General features: G+C 49.6%; 1 protein-coding gene across 1 annotated transcript in view; it reads left to right on the plus strand.

The window, feature by feature from the left end:
* PRPH2 (peripherin 2 (retinal degeneration, slow)) overlaps positions 1–6892 on the plus strand; it is a 10156-nt gene extending 3264 nt beyond the window's left edge. The window contains exons 2-3 of the mRNA XM_010146193.1: positions 307–553; positions 6656–6892. Of these exons, the coding sequence (XP_010144495.1) occupies positions 307–553; positions 6656–6892 (484 nt within the window). The remainder of the gene's footprint in view (positions 1–306; positions 554–6655) is intronic.
* Positions 6893–15412: the final 8520 nt, after the last annotated feature.

The following is a 15412-nucleotide window of genomic DNA, read 5'->3' on the forward strand; positions in this document are numbered from 1 at the left end:
TTCCTGACTGCGCCACCTGAAATTTCTCTCTGCCTTTTACCTTTCTTAAAAGTTCATTTATTTGAAGTGACCTGAGAGGGCACGTGTCCATCGTGAAGAGTTAATTATAGACTCGGGGTAGCCTTGACATAGAAAAGGATTTCAGAGAGGAAAAATGCCGGGGACAAAGACCACTATATAAAGAGGGGGTGCAGAGAAATGCCACAGCCAGGAGACACGGTGGAAAATCCATGTTGCCTTTGCTTTGCTTTCTCATTCAGTTTTGTGTGTGTGTGTGTGTGTGCTTCCTTCTGCCCTTGCCCATAGTCGGATCAAAAGCAACGTGGACGGAAGGTACTTGGTGGACGGTGTCCCCTTCAGCTGCTGCAACCCCAGCTCCCCGAGACCCTGTATCCAGTACCAGGTCACCAACAACTCGGCTCACTACAGCTACGACTACCAAACGGAGGAGCTCAACCTCTGGCGCCGCGGCTGCCGGGAAGCTCTCCTGAGCTACTACAGCAGCATGATGAGCTCCATGGGCGCCGTTGTCCTCCTCGTCTGGCTTTTTGAGGTAACCCTCTCCCCTCAGCCCCACTTTGCTGAAGCGCCAGCTCCAAAGGGACAGAGAGCATTTTTCCACGTGGACTTTTAAAGATCAGATCTATTTCAAGTAAATCATCTGCCACTGTTCTTTGGCTGAGAAAACATCTGTAGTGAACATCTGGGTATGGTGTGGAAGGTCCCAGGCTGGAGACTCAGCTGGGAAGCGTGAGGTGGGGGTTAGATTACAGACACCCCTTTCAGAGCAAGGGGTCAGAACCTTGAGTATCCCACAGCAGCAGGGACAAAGGGACAGGGTTTCTGCCACGTGGAAGGTGCTGGGCGGGGATGAGCGTGTGAGGGCAGCTGTCCAGATGCATTAATTCTACGTGTGTCGCCACTGGGGGGGAATGGAAAGTACGTAAAGCAGCCCATCAGAAAGAGATGGCAGTAATTTCTGGGACAGAAAGTGCAATTAAGGGGTTTATGTGATGATGAAAATAAGACCTGAAGCCATGCCAGTGTCCAGCTTCAGGACAGCAGTTGGTTTAAGGTGCTTCATCAGCTCCACCAGTGTTTTCTGTCACAAGTGGTGTAGGTGAAGCAGATGGATTAAATTTATTTTATTCTGCTTCCTGAAACCATCTCGCATCTGCAAGCAGGTGCCGGTACTGCCCAGGTGTTTGCAGGCACCATAACGCAACGTCCCGCTTTGCTGCTAAAGTACCGTCCATGCGATGTGCGGAAAACCTCTCCCTCTGCCCGCGGGAGACGGCCAGTTTTCTATCCGGGGTGTTTAATCAGTGCTAATACGCGGGGAACGTGGGCTGGCAGTGGCACGATGGCTGGCGCGTGAGGCGCTGGATGAGGAGGTAAGGCGGGACGGGATGGCAGGCGGGGAGGATGCGGCTCGCTGTGTGACAGGGAGCGCAGCAGTCCCCCCTTGAAACGGCTGCTGCAAATGGCAATGCTTATTTTAAACAATTCAGCCAGTCTTTAAAAATTTAGATAAATGCAGATTAAAAAAAAAAACAGATGCATTCTATTTTGGGGCAAGCACTGGCCTACACCCTTCCAGGAGAGAAGATGCTTTATAGAAAATAAACACGTACCCAAATGATCTGTGAACTGAAAAAAAAGTCACAAAGTTACCTCATGCCGTGTTATTTTAAAAATAACTACTCTGCACGGCTGAGAAATGTACTACTAGTGATGTTGTGCTGAAAGAAGAGAAGCTCGGGTCTCAGCCCAGAGTCAAACAAAGAGTTCTTGAAGGGAGGGGAATTTCAGCAGTATGTGAAAATCTGAAGGAAGTTAAAAAATTTGCGGGGGAAAATGCACAGAAATACTCCTGCCAGTTGCAAAAAAGTCACGACGAGGAGCACGTCACCTCTGCTGACTTGGGGGAGATTAATGACAGCGATACCTTAGCATTAATAGCGGCAATGAAAGCGCAGTTTATTTCTAACTCTTCGAAGTACACCCGGGTATTCTTTTCAGCCTGTGGTGGAATGAGAAATACGATCTCTTTTTTTCCTCATCTTTTTCAAAATATAAGGTGTGGGGTTTTTTTCAGGCCATCAGAGGACTCTGGAGACAAAGCTGTAAAGAAATATCACGGTCCTGGGTTATACTAATTAGCCCTCCTAAATATTTATTATGACTTGCTTCATATTCTACCGTAAAGGCTCCAGACGGGGCTTTCAAACTCCCTCGCTTTGAAGGGAGGAAGCGGAGCAGGAAGCTGACATGGTTTAGTCCCCCTTGAAATACAACCACTTTCTGTAAGTTGTAGTCAACTTAAGGCACGGAAACAATTTCGTACGGAGCGGGAGCGCAGCAGAGGTCCCGTCTCCCGGCGAAGGTAAGGTGTCGGTCTGACCGGGCTGCGACCCGGCGGGCAGTCCTCGTGCTGGCTCTACGCTCCTCGTTTTCCCTTCGACCCATCTTGCCGAGTAGTTACAGAGAAGTGCGACAGCAAAGGAACATCCTGGTTCGCTTTCTGTGAACTCAAGCCAAGTGGTCACAGCACCTGCCCGGGCAAGCCCTTCTGGGGCCGGGGGAGGACTCTTCCAGCTGGGCTGGTGGTGTCGAGGCGCGGGAAGGGGGACAGAGCACGGAGGCAGCCACCGACGCAGCTATTGCTCTGAGCTGTAGAAAAATGTGACACGCCAAATGGGCGTAGGGACCTCAGGGAAGGCCCTTTAGGTTTAACGTTTCTATATTTGGTGCAAGGAAGAATGAACCTATTTTGAAGCATCAAAACTTCTATTTGAAAAAAATTTATTGTGTCATATTTTCAGGAAATATATTGTTATCCCCCTGCTGCTTTTACTAGCAAAAGCTGTAGGCTCCCCCTGAGTGATAAGAGGTCACAAGGGTGACAAAAAAAGATCACGCCCTGCTCTAGCTAAGCCGCCTCAGGCTAAACCCTGGCAAACAGATGGGCTGCGCTGCAGAAGGTCAAGCAGAGCAAGCCTGGCTCTCTTCTCGACCTGCCTCGGGCAGGGAAGAGAAAATGGAGGGTTCAAGGGTGCCCCGAACAGCCCGTTTCAAAAGGACGGGAGGGCAGTAGTCAGTTCCTGAGATGCTCCAGGTCCTTCACCTGAATAAACACATGGCTCTCGATAGGTCACAGCTCCTGCCCTGACCCTGGCTGAGACCCTGAGATTCATCTCACCTGTGGGGCCACAGAGGGAGCCCAGCACTGAGCTGCAGGAGGTGGGAACCCAGAAGAGCAGTGAGACAGGAGCAGGAGGTGCATTGCACGTTGGGCGCTGGAGATCAAACCCTCTGACGCATCGAATACTAGGAGCAAACTCTCCACCGTCTTCAAAACCAGCCTGCAGGCTTCAGGGAGCCTCTAGAAGGGCAGAGTTGGCTCTGCTGGCACAGATCGAGGGGCTGAGCACACCGTGCTACAGAGGGGTGCACCAGCCCCCCCTGCCCACACCTAGCCCTGGAGAGACACTATGGCCCTGTTCTTCCTGCCACTTCAAAGATGCTGTAAAATGACAAGAGTTTTTGTGGCGGTTTGTCTGTTGGCCAGGGGAAATCATCACTGAGCGAGACTGGGCTGCCTGGGGGACCCTGATGCCCAGGCCTTCTCCTCTGGATTATGATTAAGCCCAGGTCTACAACTCGGAGCCGCAGACCGGCTGAGGTTGGAATCGACTCTGGAGGTCATCTTGTCGACAACCACCTGCGCAAGCAGGGCCACCTGGAGCTGGTTGCCCAGGACTGTGTCCAGATGGCTTTTGAGTGTCCCCACAAGGGAGACTCAAACACTTCTCTGGGCAACCTGTACCAGTGCCCAGTCACCTTCACAGTGAAAAAGTGTTTCCTGATGTTCAGAGAGAAGCTCCTGTGTTTCAGTTTGTGCCCAAGGCCTCCTGTCCTGTCACTGGGCACCACTGGAAAGAGCCTGGCTCCATCTTCTTTGCAACCTCCATCCAGGTGTTTGTACGCAGTGAGGAGATCCCCCCTGAGCCTTCCCTTGTCCAGGCTGAACGTTCCCAGCTCTCTCAGCCTCTTCACACAAGAGAAGTGCTCCAGTCCATTCCTTATCCCAGTGACCCTTTGCTGGACACCCTCCTGTATGCCAACATCTCTCTTGTACTGAGGAGCCCAGAACTGGGCACAGCACTCCAGCTGTGGCCTCACCAGCGCGGTGTAGGGGGGCAGGATCACCTCCCTCGACCTGCTGGCTATACTTTGTCTAATGCCGCCCAGGCCACCATTCGCCACCTTTGCCACAAGGACACGTTGCTGGTTCACGTTCAACTGGGTGTCCACCAGGACCTTTAGGTGCCAAGCTGCTTTCCTCCAGTCACCCCCAGCACACACTGGTGCAGGCAGTTGTTCCTTCCCTGGTGCAGGACTTCAGCGAAACTCATGGTCCAAGGCTCTATATAGGAGATAGACTAATTCACCCGACAGTTGTCTCCAACTTCCTGGACTCTCTTCTCACCCAGCAGAGAAGGCAGGCTCGGGTCAGTGGAGGTGACGAGACCCTGAACATTTTGCACTGCTTTTAGGAAATCTCAGCCCCAGGGACCCAACATTTTTCAAAGCAAGATTTTGCAGAAAATGAAGTCTTAAACTGAGAGAAAATGTCACAGAATCTCATCCGAGAGCAGGTCAGCTGCTCCCTTCTGCCCAAGCACCTTCTTTTTTCAGAGTACAACGATATTTAGTGATTTCGAGCCATCCAGGAAACCTGTTAAGTGCAGCTAGTTTTGCTGTCAAATAGTAGGACTTAGTAAGTCAGTCACAAAAAAAAAAAAGCTCCTGCTGACGTGCAGTGATGTAGCACAAGTAGGCAGCAACCTGGGGGCCCTGTTCTGCATCCAGTCCTAGTAGTCTTCACTTGCCACAGCCGTTGGGATGAAGGATACTCGTCCCACGACCGAGAGCAGCAAAGCTGGGGCTCAGGTGGAAAGGAAGATGTCAAAGGTTTTAAATGCCAAGGCTAGCGTGATGTGATTTGGCACTTCTGGTGACTTATAAAACGGTATTTCAACTGATTTAAGTCATCTTAGTACTGGGTAGATCCACAACAAAACAAGACTATTTCCGGATTCAAGGCCAGTTCGAAACTCTGTGAGGACCAAGGTGTTGCGAGTCGTGCATTCCTCTGTGGAACAGGATGAAAAGGTGCCGTTCGATAGGGAAGGATTCGATGTAGCTTGTTTGTTTGACCAATGTTTTTCCCTTTCTGGTCTCGAGTGAAGGCGGAGAATCATAAACATCTGAAAATTCCAAGAGTAACCAATGGTAACTTTAGTCTTCCAAGAGTTTGGAGACGCTGGTCATACACAGCCGGGATTGCAAGGCTAGATAGGCTGATGCACGGTCCACAGAAGCTCATACTTGGGCGGTCCCATGAGCCTGAAAGCCAGATGTGAATTTTGCCGTTGACCACCAGGCTTGCAAGCTTCCTCCATCTCTAGTTCAGAAGCCTCAAAGAGAGCAGCACCTTGCAGGTGTGGGGCAGCTCTCCATGGGCCTCAGCTCTACCACCAGGTAAGCAACACAGGGATGCTGACCTCCCCGGCCACTAGGGTTTAGGAGGACCAGAAGAGGTCATTGACAACAATAAGTGGTCTTGATCTGAGCTTTACCTGGCACAAAAGACTGAATTAGTCTTACACTGCCCCATCCTGACCACCTCATCACACTGGCTCTGCTGGGCGCTGCCTTCACCTTCCTTCTCTGCTTCACAGATCAATCACTTTTCATCCTAAGCACCACGACGGTGGAAGTCGGATTGTTCTGAACGGTGTTAGAAGGCAGGAGACTGGCTAAAACCATTCTCTCTCTCTGGAGGCAGGGTTTGGGTGCTGCCAGTGCCAGGGGTGCTGCACCAACATCACACAGTAGCAAAAGTCTCAGTCAGGGCTGCTGGAACTGGTAAATATTTTATCAGAAAGAGAAACTTGTGACAGATACAGGTCACCTGCTGCCTCGTTTTCCTTATTTGCACATACCCATATACAGACAAAACCAGAATTTGAAGGGGATGAGCCGATGGCTCAGATCCCAGGGCTGCTCTGTTGTGCACAGATGCCGATTCATTAATACCCCCTGGACTGGATTAATGCACCTGCCAGACATATTAGGATCAACGTGAAGTAAAAATACCAAAGGGTTAAAATTCAGTGGCTGGTGGCAGAGGATGTTGTTCCACATACAAACAGCTTTGTGCACATCTAGTGCGCAGGAGCTGAGGTGTCACTGAAACATCCTGGGAGGCACCGGCCCGGTGACGGGGCATGTGGCTGCACAGGGCCACACAAGCAGCCACCATGTACTTCCTTCCTGAGGTGATACGACCACTCATTGCTCATCAACTGTCACTGTGGTGCTCACTGATTTCAGACCTCCAGCCCCCCCTTCTCCTCCTGCCAGCTCCCCCATAGCCCTCCTGGCCACCTCAAGGGAGAAGGCTGCTCAGGTTCTCTTCTTGCGCGGAGGATTCCCTCCCACAACCCTTAAGCCATGCCCGTTTGGTGCCCTTGGCATTTTGTCCGCACCACCGGCCCCGGCTGCCGCCAGCAGAGGACGGTGGAGATGCGGGCGAGGATGGCGAGGTTTGCCTGACGCTCTCTGTCTTTTCCATTGCATGGCACAGATGTCCGTGATGGTTGGCTTGCGTCTTCTGCACACCTCTCTGGAAAGCATTGCGAATCCCGAAGACCCTGAATGCGAGAGCGAAGGGTGGGTCCTGGAGAACAGCCTGAAGGACACTTTCAAGTCCGCGCTGGAGAATTTGAAAAAGATCGGTAAGTTCAATCAGGTGGAAGCAGGCGCCGAAGGGGCCGAAGGAGAGGAAGGCGGGAAGACACCAGCCATCACAACGGTCAGTTGAGCTTCTAATTGATGTGGACTTTGTATCAGAGAGGAATAAAAACTGAGAATTGCGAATATCTATGTTTTAAAAGCTATGTATCAGCCATCAGAATACACATTTCTACGCGCGGGTTTTTTTGTATATGGGAGAGTACAACATAGTGCACCTTGGGATAATTCCTTCATCCGCAGTGTGAGTACACCACATCCCCACCTTCCCGGGGAAACGACCCCCCCAGGACTCGCAATACTCACGTGTTCCCTGATCAGGGACAGGTAGTTTTCAAAACAAAACCAAAAAATTGCTGGCATCACACAACGATAACATTCCGTCTTGTTTTGAAATTAAAAGTGGGATTTGAAGAGTTACCATTTTTTGCTCAAGTTGTTTTATCAGCATACGTTAGATCCTTCGTCTTTCCAAGACAAGCAGATTGGCTTTCTGGGGAGTAACGCGTCAGGAGCCCAAGGAAGAAGGATTTCCAGAACTGTGGATAACTTAGCGTACAGGTGTTTTGACCAACCTCTCAGTTAAGGTGGGTTTGTTAATGTGCTAAGCAGAGGTGTTTCCCGCTGTATTCCTAAGACATACATAGAACAAAACGCAAACTTACGCCGAGAATTTATGTACTAAGCAAAATTTATAATTTAATGAAACAGCACAAATATCATGAAAACAACAAGGTGAGATTTACGGCGTTTGTTTCTGAGGGTTCTTTTTCAGCCTGTATTATCTTGAACGAGTGTGTTGTAGACTTAGGCTGCACCTTCTTTTTCAACAAGCAGAAGCTTGGAAGATTCCTCTTGCAGTGGGTGGAATCAATGCTCTGAGCATGTGCCAGCTACGGTTATTCTCGACATTTTTAAGAATATGTAATCTCATGGCTCGTGCCAGACTATTCCAGCCCTGCTATTTTTAAAACAAGAAGAAAAAAACAAAACCAAATGAAAAGGCTGCTTAGAACTAATGTTTTCCAGGGTCCTAGCAAACGGGCACCCTTCATCTGCAACACCCCAGACTCTGAGGCCAGGAAAATTAAGTTTAAATCAGTTCCCAATGCGCAAATTGTACAAGTTTAATTTTTCTTTATCAGTGATAAGGGTACCCTTCATCTTATTTTTGAAGTCCAAGGGAAGGCACATTTTGCAGATGCTGCACCTCTCCAAACACGCTGTCGTAGCTGGAGGACCCTGCTCTCATTTACGAAGCTGCAGTAAGAGGTGGAAAGGGTTTGCTGTGGTGCGCGGCCGCTAGCAGGGGCAGAGAGCACCACCCTCAGTTTATCCGCAGCTGGCAGACAAGTGTGGCTGAAGGGAAAGACCACCAAGAGAGCAAGCCCCAACCTCCTGCACAGACGACCGCAGACACCTCAGTCCCTCAGCTATGAGCCAGGCACCACGCTTGTTGTTACCCTGGCTGTGCAAAACCTCTACTTCTCTGCAGCGTGCCTGGGAGAGTCTTCTCAGCAGGTCCCTTCACCTGGCTGAGGGCCGGTCTTCAAATGAAGCCACGTTTGCCGATGCCTGACCACTGCGTGGCACGTTCGCTTTCGTTCTTCAGCACTTGTGCACTTGCCCCAGCAGCACTCGGCTCCTCCGGCTTTTGTTCAAACTCCTTCCCGGGTGGACAGACCAGTTCACAGCGGGACAGGTAGGGATGTGTCCGTACATCCAGCCGTAGTCTCCGTGCCGGTGGCTGTTGCAGGCCACCCGCACGCAAGGGTTGGTTTTCCAGGTACGCGTGGCACCCTTTCACTTCTCCAAAGCTGGTCGAAACTTTGAACTTGAGTTACAAGAATGAATTAAAAAGTCAACTCTGTTCTTTTGCGCGTAAGACTGACTAGAACAAGGGCACTAACATAAAAGCCAACTTGCTACTCACCACAGCCTATCGCCTCTCGCTTTGCTGAGGGACACTCTGCATGGCAGGACCGTACAAACCAGACCAACTCCTTCCTTCTCAGTAAGACATCGCTACGGCCGGCTGCTCCTCTCAGCTGGTCCGTTAGAGAAGAACAGAATTATGGATGATGCATGACGTGGCCACATAAATCAGCCAAAAGCTTTCTGGAGGAGTCACATACGGATAGGAGCTGGATGACAAGGATTAATTACCGTTTTTCCTCGTGAGGTTTCAGTGTGCTGTGATCTGTACCGGTTACTTGACTAGGCATCTGATTTTTCAAAGAGATCTAGATTTATTGCTGTCCTAGAACTCGGGTTTACCATTGATTTAGCCAGGACTCTCCAATTATTTGTGGTCTTTTTTTTTTTTTTATCAGTCTATTGCTAGAGTGACTTCACAGATTATCCTTTCAATGCCACATCGGAGAAGCCAGTTCCCAGAGCAAGGGTCTCATGGTGTTAGGCAGGTAGAGAGACCATCTGAGACAGGCTTATAGTCCTGGAACCGGGGTTTCATACAAATCAGAACAAATAGTGTTTATGCTACTGCTGTCTAAAGTAAACCCTCGTGGTTAATGAAGACCTTTGTAAAACCCTACGATTGAGATTGTAATACGACTGCTTTGTAAAATATTACATGTAATATATCATTTGTCCAACCTTACCTATACTTTGTGACATCCCAAATGCTGCTCTAGATGAAGGTATCTCTGCTGCCTGCAAATGTAAATGTAGGGGTTAAAAATTGTATTGCAAGTAAAAACTTCTTTAAAGAAAATGTTTAAATATATACGATTTAATACAGATTTCTTTAATTTGCATTACTGCTGACTTTTGCTTCTCAATTTATTTTTTGGACCCGCTTCATGTGTTCCTTGGTGGGAAACTTCCTCCCCCTCAATATAATGCTCAGCGAGAAAGCAAACCTTCCTCTGCTGACGTGCCCAGCTAAGCTGAGGATGTGCAAGCAGATCCCTAAATCACTTGCCTCTTACTAGAAACAGAATTCGCTGGACCATTTTAGCAGCAACCTCTTGTAGCACGTAAGAGTTAAAACATCTTCACAGCCCTTAACTTCTAGATGTGCTCAACAAGCAAAACCACCGGCATCCTCAGCAGCTTCGACCATCGGCTAAACTGGGTTTAAAACCTCTTTTCCCCTCCATTTAAATCTTAACTTGCAGCGGACACTCGAAGAAAGCGTTGCTGTTATCCTGCAGTTCAGCCCGCGGCTCACGTAGCCAAATCTGCTGCAGCAATCCAACAATTCCAGGGACGTGCCCTCATTTTCAAACTACTAAACTTCAGAAGGATGTGAGCTTAATTCAGACAAACCAGGCCACTTCTTTTTAGGTACCTCCCCACGGATTAGCGGCTTAAATCCAAGCGCCCAGATCCGAGAGCCAGCTCAAGGCCTTGAAGTGTCAATTTTTAGGAAGCATCCTTTGTTTTTTAGAAGAAATGACAAAAAGTGCACTATTTCACTGGTGACATTTATCCGAGGAGACACGGAACGTTCACTAAAGTGCTTTAAAGGAGGAAATATAAACAGCTTCCTTAAAGCTATTAATTCCTAAGTAGCCTTAATACAATTGATGAGATTAGCCTCCCCGCGTTACATGAGCTTGGACATTTTATAATACCGGGCAAATGCTCGGGTGCAGCTTAGCAAAGAGCGTGGGAATGCTATATCGGGCTCGTAGGCACCGCGCACGTCCCAGCCAACCGCCAGGGAAGATTTTCGAGGCTGGTGTAAAGAAAAAGGGATCCCAGAAAAACAGTTACTTATTTCCACCTGACTTGTTTGGGTTGTTTTAAAAAAAAAAACAAACAAAACCAACCCAGACACTGCTCTTATCTTAATCGATGGAAATTGGGGGCAGATCACAAATGCTTATTCACAAAAAAAAAAAAAATAAAGAGCATTATTAGAGATTAGTTAATTAAGAGATAAGGCCAGAAAAATAGAATGGTGCCACGTGGTAACAGCCCCCTGCGGGGAGATGCGGGCTTAGGCCAACTTATTTCTGGTAACAGCGATGCAGCGATTGCAAACCTGAAGCCACGCGTACACGGAACGTTATTTTTTCTTTTCTTTTTGAAATTCCATCAGACTGACTGAAACCCTGAGGTAGTAAAACACCTCTCGCAAAGCACCTGCATTTGCTGTTCCTGTGTCATTTCAGGTGTTCCCTTCCCCAGGGAACGCAGCCCTGTTTTCATCTCCCCCTCACACGCGGAGCGGAGCCAGAGGAGGAGCTGCGCGGGGCTCCCACCGCCCGTCCCGCCAGCCCCTTCCAAAGCAACACACCCAGAAACAGGTTGATCAGGCAAGACTTGTCCTACTAAAAAGAGGGATTCTCCATAAACATGAGCCAGCTGTTAAGTTCGTTGAGGTGCGTTTCCATAGTTTGTCCTCAAAGCCAGTTTTTCCCGAGCAAAGGGCATCGGAGGTTCCCAGCAAACTCAGCAAAGCCAGGAGCGGAGGGCAGGTCCACAGCCTGTCCTCTGCCGGGAAGCCCACCGCATCGCCAGGCACCCAACCCTCCACACGTCACATCACACGGTCAGGCAAAACAGGGTCAAGCTCCACAAGGGGAGACTCAAGCACGTGAAACTTGGTTAAGGCATGGAGACACGGAGAAAGGAGGAGACCAAGGCAGTGAGTCTAAGCACACAATTCCCCAGAGCGACAGCCTTAAGAGAGCGGAAACGACATTTAATTCTTGGGAAAAAACCAAAACAAAACAACCCCCCGTAGACGACACTTTGAAAAATGCGACAATGCAGAATTTAACAGCAGCGTCGCGCTGCGTCCGCCCGCTCCACCACACACGCAGCGCCCAAACGCAACGCTTTCCAGGTCAGAATCGATTTTTGCCTCCCCAGCTGCCCCCGTAACCTGTCCGGAGGGCAGCAGGGCTCTGCCCCAGGCACTTCCTCAGGTGGGGGTGAGTTTCTCCATCTACATGTTTGTGTCAGCAAAAACACGTAACAGACGACGGGTAAAGATGAACAAACTGCAGCTGGCAAATGCCGACAGGGACAAGGCGAATTCACAAGTTGACATGAATGAATCTTTCATTAATTGCATAAATTAATCAAGAGAAGGGATGTAAAAGTGAGTCCACAGTGTTTCTGTAGACATATTTTAAATGAATTATGACAGAAGGTCTTGTTTTCAACCCAGAATTTTAAATGTAATTAGGACCTACAGTCTGAATTGTTTGCTTGTCTGAGGTGGTTTTTTAATCTTAGCTACTTCAGACTATTCTTGCGATGAGGTAATGTTAAAAACGGATCAGATTCGTCTCAGGAAGATGTTCACAATGGTATGTCTAGATTTCAAATTACCTCCGCAGTGCCTTCCCAGCTCCAGAGGGACAAAAGGGCTTCCTGTCCCCTCGCTCTGTGCCAGCTGCTGCTCAACCAGCAGTGCTCTCCTGCGGGTGCTTGGTCCCAGTGCCACACGCCCTCCTCACGTATTTCACAGCTGGGTCCGGCACTGGTGCAGCCTTACAAGTGGATCCTGAAGCTCTCTGAGAGCAGAAACAACCTCGTCCTCCTTTCCCCACTACCACGGCAGCCCAGGAAACCGTGTCCCCCTGGCGAGCCATGCCTGCAGCAGGGCTTCATCCCCTGAGCTATGAAGCAACCACACTGGTTCTGGGGTCTGCTGCCTTAGAGGGACTTGTCACCTTTCCACACCTGCATAACTTTTATTCCACACCTGCCCAACCATCCAAAACACCAAAACATTTTATTTGAACATCTCACACACGCTGACGTTAACAGCAGTTACTCCCACCTGCACACTCTGTGTTCTCTCTGCTCCAAGTGCCACGTTGCTGTCACATAGCATTTACCTCCCCCTTAAAATAAAATTTAAAAATCACTCAAAATTTCCTATTTTCAGCTCCACCCTGTTCAAGCTGACAGTACAGACAGAGGGGAGCTTAAAGCCTACATTGTGAAGCAGTACACAGGAAAAAATAAATACATCACAAAGCGCTTTGCTTCAGAGTTGTCACCGTGTTCTGAGCCTTCAGCTACTGGAGCACTTTATGAATTGCAGAAACTTGACACGGAAATATTTATAACGCACAGAGGAGATGCCTGACTAGTTCAACAGCGTTAAATAAACGCCCAGCAATTACTGCAGGGTTTTCTTCTTCTTCAGGTGTACTTTGTGCTGAGTCGCACTTCCATCCCGGAAGACTCTGACACAGCCATTGCACGGAAACACAGGCTCCTCGGCGTGGTCTTTACGGGGGGCAAATGTTACCTCTCCTCTGCAGACACCTCTGGTTGGAGGACACCGGTGAGTTGCACTGGTGAACACTGCCAGTCGCCTTGCCTTCGTTATTCTTCCAGAACCTTTTCCCAGTTTAACATCCTCCAGAGCACTGCAAGTACAGAAACACGCCCCTCGCGTTCCTCCTCAGATACAGGGTTGATTTCAAATCAACACCTTGGTTTTATACACTAACCACCCTGCGGTGATCTGTGCAGATGCCACCCCTCCCGAGCTCAGCCGTCCCACCCTGCCCGCTGCTGACTAGCCTGCCTGGCTTTCCTTCCTGCATCCTACGCAAAGGACAAGCTGGAAAACCCACCACCTCCGAGCTCAGGCTGTCTGGAAAGAGCCTGTGGAAATACACGTTCACAAAGCGATGCAGAAGCAACGTTCAACCATCTCTGTCTCCATGACAGCAATGGTTGGCCGTTGCTTCTGGACAGCTTTGTGTACGCTGTCTGGAAAGAGCCTGTGGAAATACACGTTCACAAAGCGATGCAGAAGCAACGTTCAAACCATTGCTGTCATGGAGACAGAGATCGGGACTTGCCCTTTCTTAGCTCCTACACCTGGCGCACTGCGCAACTCCTCAAACTCCCCCTCTTCTTTTTTCCTCCACGAGAAGCGTGTTTGAAGATCTCTGACCAGACACAAAGACGTAGGATTCGCGCGTCTGATGTTTGCACGCCAGGAGAGGGGTAAAGGTGGCAGAAGAGCAGGACAAAAACAGAGTGTGAATATGAAACAGTCTCAAGACAAGAATATGCAAAGCAGCTTCTATACTTGGTACAAAGGTTTGTAGAAGAAATGATGAAACATCTACGAATTAGATATAAATAGAAAGGTACGTTATTTCTTCTGTTAGAAGAAAATAGAAGCAGAAGAAATAGATGAGCAAATACTGAGGCAAAACATGACACCACAGCTACTGCTGAAACCCAGCGGATACAAGAGACCTTTCCAAAAGCCAGTCTGCCATCTCCACCAAGCAGCACGTAGGCAGGTGCCCCTCTCCTCTGCAGCACATAGCGCTGGCCAGACCACGCGGACACACGCGTGTGGGTGCCTGGGGGTGTAAGTGTGCGGGTGGACACAGTGAGCTTAAAGAGCTGAACAACATAAAACCACCATGGCCTCCAGAGGGTCTCAAGCTGAAGCGAGGAGATGTCTTAGTATGGAACATCCACCTATCACCCTAAATCCGCAGCTGCTTCTCGCGGCCAGCTGGTGACAAGGTGTAATGAACGCCATCAACCCCCTCCCGACATGACCAGAGGGCACAGCACACGTTCAACGGGTGGTGATCGCCGGGCCCCGCTCCACAGACCTCTGAACGGCTTTACTGAGCTTACGCTCCTGTGTCAGCTTCCAGCGCGTTTAACAAACCAGACAGTGATTAATAGAAGGTAAAAATAATATTAGTCAAAACCAGGTCAACAGAGCTGCATAAAAAGTCACATCTGAAGTGACATCGGACACCAAGCTGACCCCGCACAGACCAGTACCCAGAATCACTATTTCTCCTGACCATTGTTAGCCTCGGAATAAAATAGAGAATAATAAACCTACGTCCCCTCTCACCGAAAAACGCTGCCTTACAGCCTGAAGGACTGAGGGACAGCCAGCCAGGCCTCAGCTTTCCACTGGATGAGTGCCCAGAGCCTGGCCTGGGAGCAAGTGCTGACTGGTCAAGAGCCTCAGTCAACCTGGGATCCCCAAGCACCCTCCTGACGTGGAGCTCTTCACTGTCCCTTACCCAACGGTTCAACCTTCCCCGACAGCGAACCCCTGAACTCATGGGCACTGCGAGCTGGCAGCAAGGAGAGGCAAGGGAGGCTCCAGCTCCTGGCCATGCCTCCATGCTCCAGAGCTGCCTGGGTAACTAGAAGTTAGCAGCAACCGGAGGTTAAGACGTGGTCTCCACACAGGGCTTCCATCAGGCACTAAATGACGGAGCCTTTTCAGCCTCAGCAAGACCCGTCTGCAATATTCTTACTGCGGGGCTCTTCCTACCTTTGCTTGAACACAGCCCAAAAAGAGAAGCCAACTCTACTCCTTCCCCTTCGTCTAAACATTCAAATCCCATGAGAAGAGAGAGGACTGCATGGTCAGAAGAGGCATTTCTCTAGAGACAGCTTGTCCGTTATCCTTCCCATGGCAGGTAAGGAACCTCTGCATGTGCCTGTCCCCGAGGATCTGCTGAGGCTGTACCACACAACCCAAACCAGGTACCCAGAGAGAGCAGGCGAGCAGATGGCGACCCGTTAGCTAGGCACACAGAGGTGGGGTTGGCAGGCTCCTTGGCTCCTGTCACTTCTTGAGCACCTGGAGGCATTC

The sequence above is a fragment of the Buceros rhinoceros genome, unplaced genomic scaffold (assembly GCF_000710305.1).
Source record: "Buceros rhinoceros silvestris isolate BGI_N320 unplaced genomic scaffold, ASM71030v1 scaffold14702, whole genome shotgun sequence".
NCBI classification, from domain to species: domain Eukaryota; kingdom Metazoa; phylum Chordata; class Aves; order Bucerotiformes; family Bucerotidae; genus Buceros; species Buceros rhinoceros.